The sequence below is a fragment of the Panthera uncia genome (assembly GCF_023721935.1).
Source record: "Panthera uncia isolate 11264 chromosome A1 unlocalized genomic scaffold, Puncia_PCG_1.0 HiC_scaffold_17, whole genome shotgun sequence".
Lineage (NCBI taxonomy): Eukaryota > Metazoa > Chordata > Mammalia > Carnivora > Felidae > Panthera > Panthera uncia.
Window position 1 is genome coordinate 125,462,915 of NW_026057577.1, and position 15,865 is coordinate 125,478,779.

A 15,865-nucleotide genomic window follows, 5' to 3' on the forward strand; every position below is an offset into this window, starting at 1 on the left:
TTAGTCTCCCCAGTATATATGTGTATAGTGTTCTATAAGGAATTAAAAGGCTTTTTTTGCATGTGTGTGTATCACCTGAAATATTTTCACACCCACGTTATGCTGATCATTGCATATGGCTGACCCTTCTTGCTTATACATGAGTCAACAGCAAGTGCGAAACTCATACGATCGTTTTGTTTTTCTTTATCCAAAATGAAAATAGGAAATACATTTTATTGGCTATAATTTACAGTTTAAATGACCCATTGTCAAAGTGTCTGAGTTTTAAGATGAATATTACCTTTCATATCTTTACATGGCATCAAATTCGAGTGGGATTAGGGGGCATAATGGAATGGAAGTCCACCTTGAAATCCAAACAAAAACTAAACCAGTCCTTGGAAACCGCAGAGAGAAAAGTCAGGGTTCTCAAGCATTCCGTTCTGAGGACTATGCATTATGATGTTTCCGTACCCCAGTTCTCACTCTCCTAAGACCCTCTTCTATGAGAAAAGATGTTGTATTAGGAAGGTTAAGTGTGCAAAGGGATGAGAGAAAATTTAAAAAATGGGTGTGAGGGGTGCCTGGGTGGCTCAGTCGGTTAAGCCTCTGACTTCAGCTCAGGTCACGATCTCACGGTCCATGAGTTCGAGCCCCACGTCGGGCTCTGGGCTGATGGCTCAGAGCCTGGAGCCTGCTTCCGATTCTGTGTCTCCCTCTCTCTCTGCCCCTCCCCCATTCATGCTCTGTCTCTCTCTGTCTCAAAAATAAATAAACGTTAAAAAAAATTAAAAAAAAAATGGGTGTGAAATACAAAGTGCACATTCTCCTCTAATCTCTGTTTCTACTTGCTTCTACAGCAAAACCTTCAGTATTTTTAACTGGACAAATTGCTGCCCAGAATTCCCAGCTTCCCGTAAGGCTCAGTGTGGCCACAGATCCCACTCTGTGCTGTGAGGCCCACTCGTGGGCCATACTTGCCCTGCCCCTGGCTGCTGCTGAGATGCAGATCCCAGGGAAGCCATCTTGGGCTATTAGGACCACAGCAACACCCTGGATGGCGGAGTCTGAATCCCTCACGGTGTGGAGCCGAGCTGCCATACCAATTTGGGACTTTCAACTGACAGAAAATTCTATTTGTTGAAGCCACTCTTATTATGGTACCCTGTCACATTGCATCAAATGTATACACTCACTAATCAAGGGTGTGTGAAAGCCAATGCTTCGTAGAAGTATATTGGTAAAAACAGAAGATTCTTTGGTCTTCTTCAATCTTCCGTTAATGCTTCTGTTTAATCCTGTCTCATACTCCAGGGTGCTAAATGCAGGCACCACCACTCCCCACCCTCCAAAAAAAAAAAAAAAAAAAGCCTAGAAGTCAATTTTACTATTTGTCTGGGAGGAGTGTTTTCTAAAAAAGCAGCCAGAAATGCCAATTCTTACATCAGTGAGGAACAAGAGCAAACAAAACAATGAAAGGATGTTAGACAAATAACGTAGGTCCAGTTCAGAGATGACACAGCGAGCTTAGAAGCCAACTTTCCCATGTGACCACTATATACTGGTATTGCCTGGCAAACAGGCGATTAAGGAAGGGGGAAACCCCCAAAACCAAAAACCTGTTATGAGCTTCTACCAGTCTTTGGGCTTTCTTCTTCGGATTTGTACAACGAGAGCTGTTGGCTTGGTGATTGTAAAAAATAAATAAATAAAATAATAATAATAATAATACTAATAATAATAGGGGTGTCTGGGTGGCTCAGTCGGTTAAGCCCTGGACTTCAGCTCAGGTCATGATCTCACAGTTCGTGGGTTCAAGCCCCGCACTGGGCTCTGTGCTGACAGCTCAGAGCCTGGAGCCTGCTTCAGTTTCTGTGCCTCCCTCCCTCTGCCCCTCCCCCGCTCATATTCTCTCTCTCAAAAGTAAACATTAAGAAAAATTAAAAAACAATAAATAAAGATGTGAAACCTTTTCAAAAGCCTCATGTGTAAAAGATAATAAAGTTGATAAGGTGATGTGGGTAAAGTAGCAATAATCATGATAATCGAGGAGCCAAACGCAGCGAGCTCTCACTGTGCCCTGGGTGTGGAGATGCCCACACTGACCATCTTGTGGAAGCCTCAAAGACCATCGAAAATGATGTGATTGTTGTCGTACTGAAACTATACCAAGGCCCTATCCTCTGACAGTGCTTTGCTCATAAGTTGCTTGTAAAGCAGCCATAAAAATTCTCTGGTCAGACTTCCAAATATTTCATAGGGAAAGATAGTTGTTAAAAAATAGATGCTAAAAATGCTCTGCTTTTATAACTTAAATCTAGTCCCCCGTTTAAAAAGTGGGAAATTATACCGATTTGACCATCCTATATGCTTGGTGGATACAACTAATAAAAAGGGTCAGTGTATATTTTGAAAGCAGGCTTTGTTTTTGTTTTTCTGAAAATTCTACAGGGTAGTATGATTTATGGTCACAGATTTTTGTACCAGTTGTCAGTGATTTTTGAAGAGGACCGTTCCTCAGTAACAGCGTGTCAATATTTAAGTAGGTTTATTGAAAAGACAACACCTCTAAGAGCTGAGCCATTTAATTCATCCCTTAACCACCATAAAAAATGTTTTGGACTAATGATGATCACATTAAGGTGAGGCATGGTGACTGATGGATTCTGCTCTGCTTTCTTGAGAGAAGAAGAAAGGGGTAGGTGATGTAGCAAACAAGGACAGAAACATCGGCAGTAAAAGCCATCATATTTACCTTGTTTGTTATGATGGGAAAGAGTCTGAGAAGCACTGGTCTAGATAACACAATCAACATTTCCATGCACATTTTCCTTGAAGCCTCTTCCTTCGTTCCTACATTCTCTTTGCACGCTTTTAAGAAATCATGAGGGGTGCCTGGGTGGCTCAGTCGGTTAAGCGGCCGACTTCGGCTCAGGTCATGATCTCACGGTCTGTGAGTTCAAGCCCCACGTCAGGCTCTGTGCTGACAGCTCAGAGCCTGGAGCCTGTTTCAGATTCTGTGTCTCCCTCTCTCTGACCCTCCCCCGTTCATGCTCTGTCTCTCTCTGTCTCAAAAATAAATAAACATTAAAAAAAAAATTAAAAAAAAAAGAAATCATGAGAAGTTGGCGCCTCATTCAGACAAAAGGAAAACAACCAGTCCAGAGACCACAGTGTACCCTCATTGCTGAAAATGTTAGCGGGGAGGGAAGTGACTGGTGGCTCTGAGACATTTTCAACTCATCGTACATTTGGACAATGTTCTGGGCCCATAAGTGCCGTGGAATCCACCAATTTATATATATACATACATATATACATTTTAAATGGAGGGGTGCCTGGGTGGTTCAGTCAGGTGAGTGGCCGACTTCAGTTCAGGTCATGATCTTGCGGTTCAGGAGTTCAAACCCCACATCGGCTCTCTGCTGAGCGTGGAGCCCACTTCAGATCCTTTGTCCCCCTCTCTCTGCCCTTCCCCCGCTACACTCTCCCTCTCAAAAGTAAATAAACATTAAAAAAAACAGATGGGGGCGCCTGGGTGGCTTAGTCGGTTGGGTGTCCGACTGCGGCTCAGGTCATGATCTCACAGCTCGTGGGTTCGACCCCCGCGTCGGGCTCTGTGCTGACAGCTCAGAGCCTGGAGCCCGTTTCGGATTCTGTGTCTCCCTCTCTCTCTGCCCCTCCCTGCTCACACTCCTTGTCTGTCTGTCTGTCTCTCTCTCTCTCTCTCTCTCTCTCAAAAATAAACATTAAAAAAAAAAAAAGGATGGACTGTCGCAGTTCCCACTGCCAGGTGCAGAGAAGCAGGCTGGAGTAATTTGCAGTGTCCCCTCCTCGTCTCAGTCGGCTAGCAAGTTGGCACCACACCGGGGTGTCCGGGCCTCAAGGCCCGACACTTTACCAGGCTCTGGTGTTAGGAGTTAGGGCTCTGGTAGGAAACACAGACTCTACCCAATGTGTTATATGGCACAAAAATCTTAAGAGCTTTAAGTGTTAGGGAACCAGGCTCTGTGCAATTAGCTCAGAGCCTGGAGCCCAAAAAAAAAAAAAAAAAAGACAAGCATGTAGAGTTTATTATATAATGTGATCTCAACTATGTAAAAATGTGCCAGGAAAAATTTGGAAGGAAATATAGCAAAAGAGTAAAACTTCTCTTGTTAGGAGTAGAGGCACCGGTTAACTTCTTTGTAGTTTTCTGTATTTCCCTAATTTTTTACAACGAGCATTAGAGAAACATATTTTTCCCTATAACAAAAACATAGAGGGGAAGAGACATTTGGTTACACTAGAAATAATGACACTCCTGGCTGATCTATTTCTTAACATCAAATATAATGAAACGAATCTGTATTATAGTTCCAATTTATTTACTTTAAGCTAATTCCTTTAGATTAGGATTTTCTTAGAGAGGAAACCCCATCTACTGAAGAAAACATATTTCTCATCAAGGGTACTTGACCTAATCGTACTGCCCTTGTGTGTGTGTGTGTGGCATGACTTTTAAGGTAATAACAATAAACAAACAGGGGCGCCTGGGTGGCTCAGTCAGTTAAGCATCTGACTTCAGCTCAGGTCACGATCTAACGGTTTGTCAGTTTGAGCCATGCATCGGGCTCTGAGGTGACAGCTCAGAGCCTGGAGCCTGCTTCAGATTCTGTCTCTGTCTCTCTCTACCCCTCCCCGACTCGTGCTGTCTCTCTCAAATATAAATATTTTTTAAAATTAAAAAAAAACAATAAACAAACAAAATAGGTTTTGGGATTAAAGATCACTTTAACTAGTGCAACATAAATTAGTATTTCCTTTAAGATAGTCACTTAAGGAAACCATTTTTCCACTGGTATTGCCATTTCTCAAAGTATTTTTTTTGGAACTTTCTGTGGTACTGCTCAGGAAAATCATTCCGTTACTTTAATCACTCCCTATTTTTTTTTTTTTTTTTTTTTTTGGGACAGAGAGAGACAGAGCATGAATGGGGGAGGGGCAGAGAGAGAGGGAGACACAGAATCGGAAACAGGCTCCAGGCTCCGAGCCATCAGCCCAGAGCCTGACGCGGGGCTCGAACTCACGGACTGCGAGATCGTGACCTGGCTGAAGTCGGACGCTTAACCGACTGCGCCACCCAGGCGCCCCAATCACTCCCTATTTTTGACAAAAATGGTCTCACCAGTTTGATACCTCATTTACCTGACTTGACTTCAAGTGGCTTTTGGCCTGTCCTAAAAAAAACAAATCTATTGTCAAAGGATAAAATTCCCCTGAGATTAAAAAAAAATAATAGTAATAATAATGCCATAGATTTTTTGAAAGTAATTCTGAAACAAAGTGTTCCAACCATATTTTGAGTAATAAGAGCACTCTCACAATACCTGACTGACCTCCCCCCTCCAAGAAGACTACTCTCAGGTCGCCAGGGTACTGGGAGGAATAAAAGGGATCCATTATGAATTAATGCGTGGTCTAGATAAAGACTATGAAAATAGACTGATTTCATATTCCAGTAAAAACTAACAAAACCCTGTTAGAAGGCATAGATTTTTAAGTACAACAGAGAAATGAAAAGCCATCAGTAGTTGCTTTGATCCTTTGGTATGACCAGCAGGGGCAGAACCCTGGGCTGGAGATCCTGTGGGCTCCTTCCTGTAGAACAATGTTCACAAAAGATAGGACTACACTTTCTCTCCATTTGCTTTGTTCATCATTTATCAACATTGGCTTCACATTAGAATTACTTAATAAAAATACTGGTCGCTGGCAACCTTCAGACAATGGAATCTGAATCTCAGAGGATAGAGCATGGGTATATATGTGTGTGGGGTGTGGGGTGTGTGTGTGTGTGTGTGTGTGTGTGTGTGTGTGCGCGCTCTTTATTCTTTTCTTTCTTCTTTTTTCTCTCCCAGCCTTACCTTTCCCCAGTTCCTAAGTGACTCAGATGCACTAAAGCACAGTAAGGGGTGAGAACCACGGGCAGCTGGTCCAGATGAGGATCACAGCTTCTCTCACACAGCACATCTCAGTTAGCTAACAAAATGAGCTCCTGAACAACTCATTGCATTGGGGCGTCTGGGTGGATCAGTCGGTTAAGCATCTGACTCTTGATTTTGGCTTGGGTCGTGATCTCACGAGTTTGTCAGGATGAGCCCCGCATCAGGCTCTGCGCTATTAGCTATTAGTGCAGAGCCTGCTTGGGATTCTCTCTCTCCCTCTCTGTCTCTGCTCCTCTCCCAAGTCACATGTGTGCTCTCTCTAAAATAAACATTAAAAAAAAACAACACCACAATTCACTGCATTTATCATCTCATGCTATGATGCATAAAAACAAAAATACTGCTTGATCCATACATGTAACCTTAAAAATAATATTTTAAAATGGAGGATAAGAAGCATACAGTTTCTAGTTGAGCACATATAAGAGGAAAATACTTGGCACAAATGATGAAACCATGTCAGAACCTAGTCATTAGAGGTGATTCTATGTTCTTCTTTTGGCGTGTCTGTAGATCGGAAATTCCCCACAATGAATATGTCTCATCTTTGTGATACCTACTATTGTGCTGGCCTGTTCACTTAAGAGATAAAGACCACGTACCGGCAGTATCTTGGGCAGTCACATCCACGCCATGTGTAACCATGACCCTGAGGCATTCCACATGCCCTTTTGTAGCAGCAAGATGAAAGCTGGAAAAGAGGTAAACACAATTGCCTTAAGATTTCCACTCTTTGGAGTTCATCTCCAACAATGTTTTGTTTTGCCTCCTCATGTACATTTTCTCTCACCTGAGCTCCACAACCACCTAGGGAGTAGATATTATTATCAATCTCATTTTAAAGATGAAGAAACTGAGGCTCAAAGTGGTCTGATAATTCGCTCATTGACACTTTTTATTAAGTAATAGAGCAGGACCTAGATCTTAGGTTTTCCAACCTAAAGACCAGGCTTGGGGTCTTTATGGGGTGCCTGGGTGGCTCAGTTGGTTGAGAGTCCGATTCTTGGTCTTGGCTCTGGTCATGGTCCCTGGGTCATGGGACTAAGCCTTTGCATTGGGCTCCATGATGAGCATGGAGCCTGCTTGAGGGTCTGTCTCTCTCTCCCCCTTTGTGCTGTCTCTAAAATAATAATTAAAAAAGATTCAACTACATTATTTATTTGTCTCTTTAAGAAACAAGAGAGCTCAAACTAGATTCAATTCCTAAATAGTAATTTTTCAACTTTTTTTCTGTTGTCTAGTGCTTTCAGCAAAGCCATTATTTTCAAGTAATACTCTATATAAAGAGAAACTTGTCTGAGTCAAACGATGGCCAAAGTTCTTGGACAAGATTAATGTCAAATCCATTGTTGTGCTGTAGCTGAATAACAGCAGTTGGACACAACTTTTGTTAGTGGCTAATGTGTGCCAACCATCTTACTACCCACTTGCATACATCGTCTCTTTTCAATCTTATAACAGCCTTTAAGATGAGTCCTATCACTATCTCCATTATATGGCAGGTGTCTATGCCCAGGCAGGTGCAAACAACATGAAAGAAAGCCCACAATTAGGCTCCAGTATTCAATGACACTTGGGCGTAACAACCATGCTCGGCATGTATAGACTTGCCATTAAATGAAGGGATAACATCCAAATGCCATACCAATCACCCTTTGCAGATCCCAAGGGTGAAGGGCACTTCTACAGGCAGAAGCAAAGCATAATTCCACTGGGCATTCAGGCCCTGAGGGTGAGAAGGCCAAGAACCTTGGGAAGGGCTCCCTCCTATGGAGAGAGGTTAATGAGCCTTCCATTTCTTCTCCTGCCCCAGTTCTGTTTTGGGGAGTTACTTTCTCAGCTTACTTGCCATGCAGCATCTTACCTGTCAGTGAACAACCAGGTTGTATTTTTTCACAGGAAAGAACCTATAACTGGGGCCCAGGGTCACACCCAAATAGCAAATCCAAGAGCTACACAATTAAAACCCAAGTCATCTTGACCACACGCCTCTTCTCTGAAGGATGAGGCTCAGTGAATGTGGACAGATCAGCAAATGTGGACACTTCAGTTTTGATTGCAAATCAGCCATACTTTACCCGTGTACCTTTAGTAAGTCAATTTAACCTCTCTGAACCTACATTTCCTTCACTGTAAATTACGAGGATTGAGTCAGATGATATCTGATGGTTCCTCCACCTCTGACAACATTCTATTATTTTAGCTTAATTGGCTCTAATCACACCAACTACTTCTGCCCCTGTGCAGCAATTTACGTGTAATGTTTCCTTACAGCCAAATCTACTTTGTAGGTGTTTTCACATTACAGTCAAACCTGGATCATGTGGAGTGACTTGGGAATGTGGTAACTTGTTTAAATGGAATTCCTGATTAAATACAACTCAACAAGGACCGAAAGAACCTCCCTAAAAGGCAGTACCGTAGCTCTGCTTTCAGCATTGTTGGGCAAACTGAATTTACATTATGTAAACTTCACATTTAAGCTGTGAATGGTTTATTTTAACTGATCTTGTTGGAATGTCTCTAAAACTTTTTCAGCATTAGGAACAGTGTATGTCACATAATTTAATTGCCCTTGAAGACATGAAGTCACCACTAAGAGCCTCAATTATCGATCTCTGCTTTCGAGCTATTAATCTAAATGCCCCAGATTATTAAGACTTAATATTCATTAATATTATCTTTTCTTAATGTTTGTGTGTCTGCTTCTAAGATGTCTACTCTGCCATCAACTATGACCAGGGAAGAACTAAATCAAAACTATCTGGACAAGAAGACAGCCATATCCTATGTTTAAGATAAAAGTACAGGGATAAGTAATTAATGCATGCACGCACGCACACACACACACACACACACACACACACACAAACATACACATGTGTAGATTATATAGCTTTTGATTGAAGTATAACGTATGAAAAGAAAACTTCACAATTGTATGGGCTGTTAAATTTTTATAAATGGAACATGCCCATTTTATTTTCATACAAGGAAACAGAACCTGGCCAGAGACCCATAAGCTCTCCTCGCATCTCCTGTTGGTACCCCAGAAAGCTCTCCATGTGTCCCTTCTAGTTATAACCTCCCACCTCCCACCACGTTTTTTATATTTTTTCTACTCTGAGGCTTCTCGGAGTTTCTCTGGATTGCACACCATAGTTATCAGGGGTTGAAATTGCAGACACATGTGACAAGGATGCATTACTGCAAGCTACTACTGTACATTGATAGGTGGAATCTAATGAATGCAACATGCTATTCTCTGGATGACTTGGGAGCTGTAGGGTTTTAGGATCATTATTTGGAAGGTTAATAATTGTAACAAGGCAGGAGAAGTGACGTGTTAGGCAGGTGGGTTCAAAATGCAATCCTAGGATAGAAACTTTTTTGGACATTTCTGTTTTTTAAAACAAAAGCCCTTATATCAACCCAAATCAACACATGATTGATGGCTGTAACACATTTCATTGAGGGATCCAGTTAATGATGGTGTCACTGCATATGCTTTAATAAATTGTGTGTGTGTGTGTGTGTGTGTGTGTGTGTGTGTGTGTGTGTGTGTATGAGGCTTTTGTTTCACCCTGTCTCTCTCATTACAGTTTAGATCAGGGGGTGATTTTTCTCCCTTCTATTCTAGGAACTCTCCAACTAATTCTCCTGTAGAATATTGTGTCCTACGGAGAAAACAGAATAATAAGAGTCTTTTCACAATTCATAATTTTATCCTCATATATTTCACGTAAACGTTAAGCACTCACCACTCTTATAAATAAAATCAGCAAAGTACAAATAACTAGAAATGGCTGCTTATATAGATAGCTGCTTATATAAGATATTCATGCTTCTAATTTTACACTGCATAATCTCATGTTTTGAGCTAGTAAAATCTTTCTTAATTGATGTGATTCAATTAAATATATCATGATTTCAAGATGTTTCTCAAAGAAAGGGGATAAAAGCATGAAAAGTAGAAAAAGGAAGAGTTGACCATTTTAGCCCGAAGTTTCTAATTCATTTTTCCAGACAGACAAGGAGCTCCACTATGTATCATTATTCTGAGTAGGCACTTCCAGGAAACGAGAGCAAAGCCAAGAAACATGACACGTAAGTTTGCTCGCAGGGAATAATTACTAATGCTGTGCATCATCTGTTTGCCCCTCCAGATTTGCCCTCCACCTTTATCCCCTGGGTCAGTGGCCCAGAAAGCAGATCTCTTATGGACTGCATCCAATGGGCTGCCTCGTCCGTTGGCTTCTAGTTGGGTTCAATGAATGGGAGGCACTACAAGAGACAGGAAGAGGAGAAGAAAGAGTTCGGGGCATTATCCCCTCTACTCTCCCCCTGCCAGGCCACACACTGGCAGTCATGGCTCTCCTCTACTTCCTCCATGAAGTTCACAGCTCTGGGGGCCGGTTCTCCTAAAGCTACAGTCGCAGCTCTGTCTGGGTTTTGGTAACTGCTCTCTCTCCAGGCCCTTGCAGGTTGGGGGGCAGGGAGCACAAGGACGTTGAAATAGATCCCACTGCTATTGGCCCAGGGCTGCTTTCCCAACCCTGCTGGTTTAAATCTGACCACGATTTTGTAAATAGTTCCTTTCTTAGAGGGTAATTAATTATCCTGTCAGAGGGTGCTGTTTCCTACTGGGACCTTGCATGTTGGGTATTCTGTGTGTGATCATCCACAGGACGAACTGTCAGGTTCCTCTGGATATTATTTGATTAAATATTTATACAGGCAAATTCAGGCTTTAAAAAAAATGTTTCACCTCACATGTAATTGAGTAGCTTTACTTAAGAGTTTGGGGCATTTGGGCTAAAATGCTTTGACAGGAGAATGTGCCAAATCACTTAACTTACACAGAATATGATATGGGGCTTCTGATATAATGTTAGGCCAGAGTAGGAATTAGTTTAAAAGGTACAAGAATACACCTCTCAAAGGATCAGAAAAACAACGGACTTAAATGTGAGCCACACGCAGTCTAGAATAAGTCACAATGCAATAAAGAAATGCTAAAATTCAGATTTTAAACTGGATTTGGTCTTGAAAGAATAACCAATACCCTATCCATAACATATGTGAGCACATACAGTTGTACCTGCTACAACTGTGTTCTCAAATTGGGAAAGCCTTCCAAAGTTTCTATGTGCACATCCTGTGGAATAACAAGGTTCTTGGTAGTGAACTGGAAGTAAAAGAAGGTCTAGTAAAATCTTCAATAGCACATGCTATATTCTACACTCTCTCTGTATATATAGTATATTGTACGGTACTCTATACAATCAATATCTACTAACTATATATACCACTCTTTAACGCACTATAAAAAAAAGTCTGTGGTTTGGATTTAGAAAGAGAAAATATAAAATAACCATCAAGACATGTATTTTGTTATCTACTGACCACTTTGATTAACTCCTTAAAATAACCTATTTTTTATCTATTAATGTGTCATTGCCATAGAATTTTAGTCCGAAAATCACTTTACTACCTAACTTGGGACAAAGGATCTATAACCCGAGTATGCTAAACCAAACCACATAAAAGAAAACCAAAATGGTCAGTGTACTGATTTAGCTTTCTTTTTTTTTTAATTTTTAACTTCTATTTATTTATTTTTAAGTAATCTCTACACCCAACATGGGGCTTGCACTCACACCTTCAAGATCAAGAGTTGCATGCTATCAGATACCCCTAGCTTTGTCTTGTTTTTATGCAAGCTGTACAAATGCAGAAGAAATAAGGCACAAACCAGACAATGACATGACTGTCAGCAACTCCCCAACAACCCATCTCCTTAACATAAATGGTAGCACTAAGGTCTGGTTACCTTACACTTGAACAACAACCAACAAGAGACGTGTCATTTTGCTAATCGTCCTGAGAGAGAAAGCTGCTGGAAGATAAAGTGCATCTTCTTTCTCTCACTGCCCCCTCCCTGTGCCTAGAAAAAAACCTCTTAATCAGGAGTAGAGTAAATGCCATTGTACAGAAGGGCAAGATGGGAAAATTGCATCGGTGTTGCTGTGCTGGTGGTGTATTTAACTTGGACAACCCATCATTTTAGTTTTAGCCTCAGAAAATCTGGCCCTTATTCCTCAAAGCCATGATTTTGAAAAATTAAAACTTCTAACATTACAGCTTTATTAAAACTTGGAGGAAGGACATGTATAGATGTAATCAGATGAGAAAGTTTAACAGGAAATGTAATATTGGGGAGGTAAGGCATGTAATTATTTAAGGACTCAGACTAACTGGGTTTCAATCTGTGCTTTACCACTTATTGGCGTGTGATCTCAGGCAAGGTCTTGGTATCTCGGTTTCCACATCTGTAAAAGGGGCTTTGAAGAGTAAACGACTTCTACATAAAAGCACTTAGCAAAATGTGAGGCACATAGTAAATACTGCCCTCCCCCCCACCACCATCACCAAAAAAGAAAAAAACCACCAACTGTTACAGCCTCACCAACACAAGGCAAGTCAGAGAGTCCAGGTCATGTTGCTTAATAAAAGGATTTGTTTCAACGTTCAGAAAAGACAGGCTAATAGAGGTTAAATTAGAACCACCAGTGCTTAAGAAATGAAAAAAGGAAAGGGAAAGAATAAAACCTATGTGCATCTCTCCTGAATGGAAACTCTAGGGAACAAAGTTGTAGGCAGCCACAGACGACAAAAAAGCCATCCAAGACCAGCTTTGTCCGAAGCTCGCACTTGAGCTGCTAACATTCTGGCACCTTTGACGGAAGTGATAATCCTCAAAGCAGGATTTGGCAGCAGTGAATCATTAGCATTTAGTCTCTGAATGTGAACAAGAAGCACAGCCAACTTTTAATAAGAGACTCCAGTGAAAAGTTGGGTTCGGTCAGGTGGAAAAACATGATTAGTCATTGGCAGAATCTGGATTTGTAAATGACAGTGAGTAGGTTTCTTTTCTTATGCAGTGACTGATAGGTGTAGCCATCCTCGGTGGTGGCAGGCCAGGTGACTGGTGGGTTGGGGACCACCCCGTCCGGATTGCAGGTGGGCCCCCAGGGGTTACTGCAGGCTTAGAGCGCAGATGGTGCCCCAGGCCAGCACACAAGTAATGAAGAGCATGGGTGGTGGCCTCCGATAGCCTGTGTGCTGGATGGCTGGTATGAGAAAACACCTCTAAAGGGAGTCTGCAGGTGTGGGTGAGAGGGGGTAGGCAAAGTCGTATAGGTTGATTAACGCCACCCCTCACCCCAAAACGTAGTCTTGACAATGTTAATTCTAGGGCACTGGAGCTAACCCAAGTATGGGATAGTTTTCATATTTCTGCTAGAGCTAAATATACCAAATCATTCATACATTTGTATTACGATACCAGGGTATTTACATGCCAGCCACTATTCTAAGCACTGAGAAACACGTGGTAAATAAAACAAAGCCCTCATGGATCTCGGCTTTTAGTGGGAAGTCTAAAGATAAACCAGTGGCTCTTAACTGGGGGAGATTTTGTCCCACCCAGGGCACATTTGGCAACGTCTGGAGATATTTTTAATTATTCACGGGGTGGGGGTGGGGGTGGGCGGTGGGAAGATTCTACTGGCATCTAATGCAGAAAGGCCAGAGACGCTGTTAAAATCCTACAATGCACAGGACAGCCCCCTCCCTCCCCCAATAATTATCTAGTCCAAAATGTCAATAATGTCAATATGTCAAAATGTCAATAGTTGAGAAACTCTGATGAACCATTAAAACCAAATGTATAATGCTAAAATTCTATTAAAACAAACACTGAGAAAACAACATGAGCAGATTTTAACCTTTTTATTGAGACAGAATTCACAGACCAAAAAATTCACCATTTTAGAATGTACAATTCAGTTGTTTTCAGTATATTGAAAGAGTTGTGCAACCAACATCATTATCTAATTCCAGAGCATTTTCACTGCCCTAAAAAATTTACATGTCAGTCAGCAGTCACTTCCTATTCCCATGTACCCCCAGCCCTTGGCAATCACTACTCTACTTTATGGCTCTATGGATTTGCCTATTCTAGATGTTTCACAAAGACAGAATCATGTAATATGTGGTCTTTTGTGCCTGGCTTCTTTCATTTGGCATGTTTTCAAGGTCCATCTGTATTGTAGCATCTATTGGTACTTCTTTCCTTCCTTAAGGCACCTGGGTGGCTCAGCTGGTTAAGTGTCTGACTCTTGATTTCGACTCAGGTCATGATCTCATGGTTCATGAGTTCGAGCCCCACGTTGGGGCTGTCAGTGCAGAGCCAGCATGGGATTTTCTGTCTCTGTCTCTGTCTCTGTCTCTCTCTCTCTGCTTTCCTGAAGTGAGCACTCTCTCTCTAAATAAATAAATAAACTTAAAATTCCATTGTATGTATATATCACATTTTCTTTATCTATTTGTTGGTTATGGACATTTGGGTTGTTTCTACTTTTTGATTACTATGAACCATGCTACTAGAACATTCACCTAACAAGTGTTTGTATGGATACCAGTTTTTAATCCTAGTGGGTATATACCTAGGAGTGGAATTGCTGGGCCAGTGGTAACCCTGCTGAACTCTCCGGGGAGCTGCTAAGCTATTTTCTGAAGCCGCGGCACCATTTCAAAATCCCAGCAACAACACACAAGGGCTCCAGTTGTTCTACGTTCTAGCCGAGACTTGTTACTGTTTGGCAAATTTTACTTTAAGAGATGAGAATTTAACTGCAACCTAAATTTTCCAGAGAAGAAACATTTAAGTCTTTCTTAATGAACCCTTTGAAGTAGTTATTTCAGTTAGTTATCGGCTGAAACTTCCCCTTGGAGGAATATAAAAGAGTGAATGCAAAACAAATTCGGAGTATCTGCTGGCTTTGTCTTTGTGTGGACTTTTACTCATTAAAAAGTGTAGCCTTTCCTTTTAAAGATAAGAGAGGGCATTCAAGAGTCTATACGGCAGTGAATCTTCTGAGAGATTTTGTTGACTTGATTCTCTCTTCAGATGGGTCAAGAATTCAGTGGAGGGAAGGGTATGAAAATCTTTTACCCACTCCTCTGATCCCTGGTCCAGTGACAGGGACAGGCGTCACTGCCCAGGGATACAGCAGGGTGGCTCTCTGGATCCCAGTGTAGCCGAAGTGACCGCTCTTCGAGAGCCTACGTCTTGGTGACTCAGAGTACTTGGCGGCCCAGGAGCTCATTAGAAACGCAGGCTCCCAGTTCCCATCCCACGTCCACAGAACCCGAGGCTGTTTTACAAGTTTCCAGCTGAGCCACGTGCACATTCCAACTGGAGATGCGCTGCTCTAAGTGGAGGACAAGTTGCAAAGCTCACACCATCATTTTTACCAAGGTGCCCATTGTTTCAAAGTTCTTTTGAAGACATGATTTCCCTGAGCCTTAAAAACAATCTCGTGGATATGTTCCACAAAAAAGGAATCGATGCTGTTTTAAGTTTCATCATAATAGGAAATGTTTAACTCTGCTTATAAAACTCAGCTGGGCCCGTCCGCAGAGAAATAACTGAAAGGCACAAACAGAACAGCCTGAAGATTTACATAATACTACTTTGATCCCTTTGCTGCTTATTGATATTAGGAATTTCTCTGCTTTTGTCACTTGGAAAGTTCCCAAGGTTTCTGTGCTTAAGAGTTTTGTGGCTCCCAATGTGTCTTTCTCTCTCCCTCGGGCACCCCTGCCTTCCACAATGCATTATGGTTTTTACTCATTACATCCCCCAACCAGCCTGTGGGAGTGTAACTATTATCATCCCCATTTTCCAGAAAAGGAAGGAAACTAAGGCACAGAGAAGTTTAGTAACTTGGCCAAATTCCCAGGACGAACAAGGCGGGGAGGGTGGATTCTAACCAGGGCACTCTGCCTCAGAACTGGCCCTTCATCACCATGCTGAGAAATTCCACTAT

At 41.8% G+C, this 15,865-nt stretch overlaps 1 protein-coding gene across 6 annotated transcripts in view; it reads right to left on the bottom strand.

Moving 5' to 3' along the window:
* RAI14 (retinoic acid induced 14) overlaps positions 1 to 15,865 on the bottom strand; it is a 143,316-nt gene that overhangs the window by 29,250 nt on the left and 98,201 nt on the right. For all 6 annotated transcript variants that reach the window (XM_049648211.1, XM_049648212.1, XM_049648208.1 and 3 more), the window contains one exon: positions 6,572 to 6,660. In XM_049648211.1, coding sequence (XP_049504168.1) covers positions 6,572 to 6,660 — 89 coding nt within the window. The remainder of the gene's footprint in view (positions 1 to 6,571; positions 6,661 to 15,865) is intronic.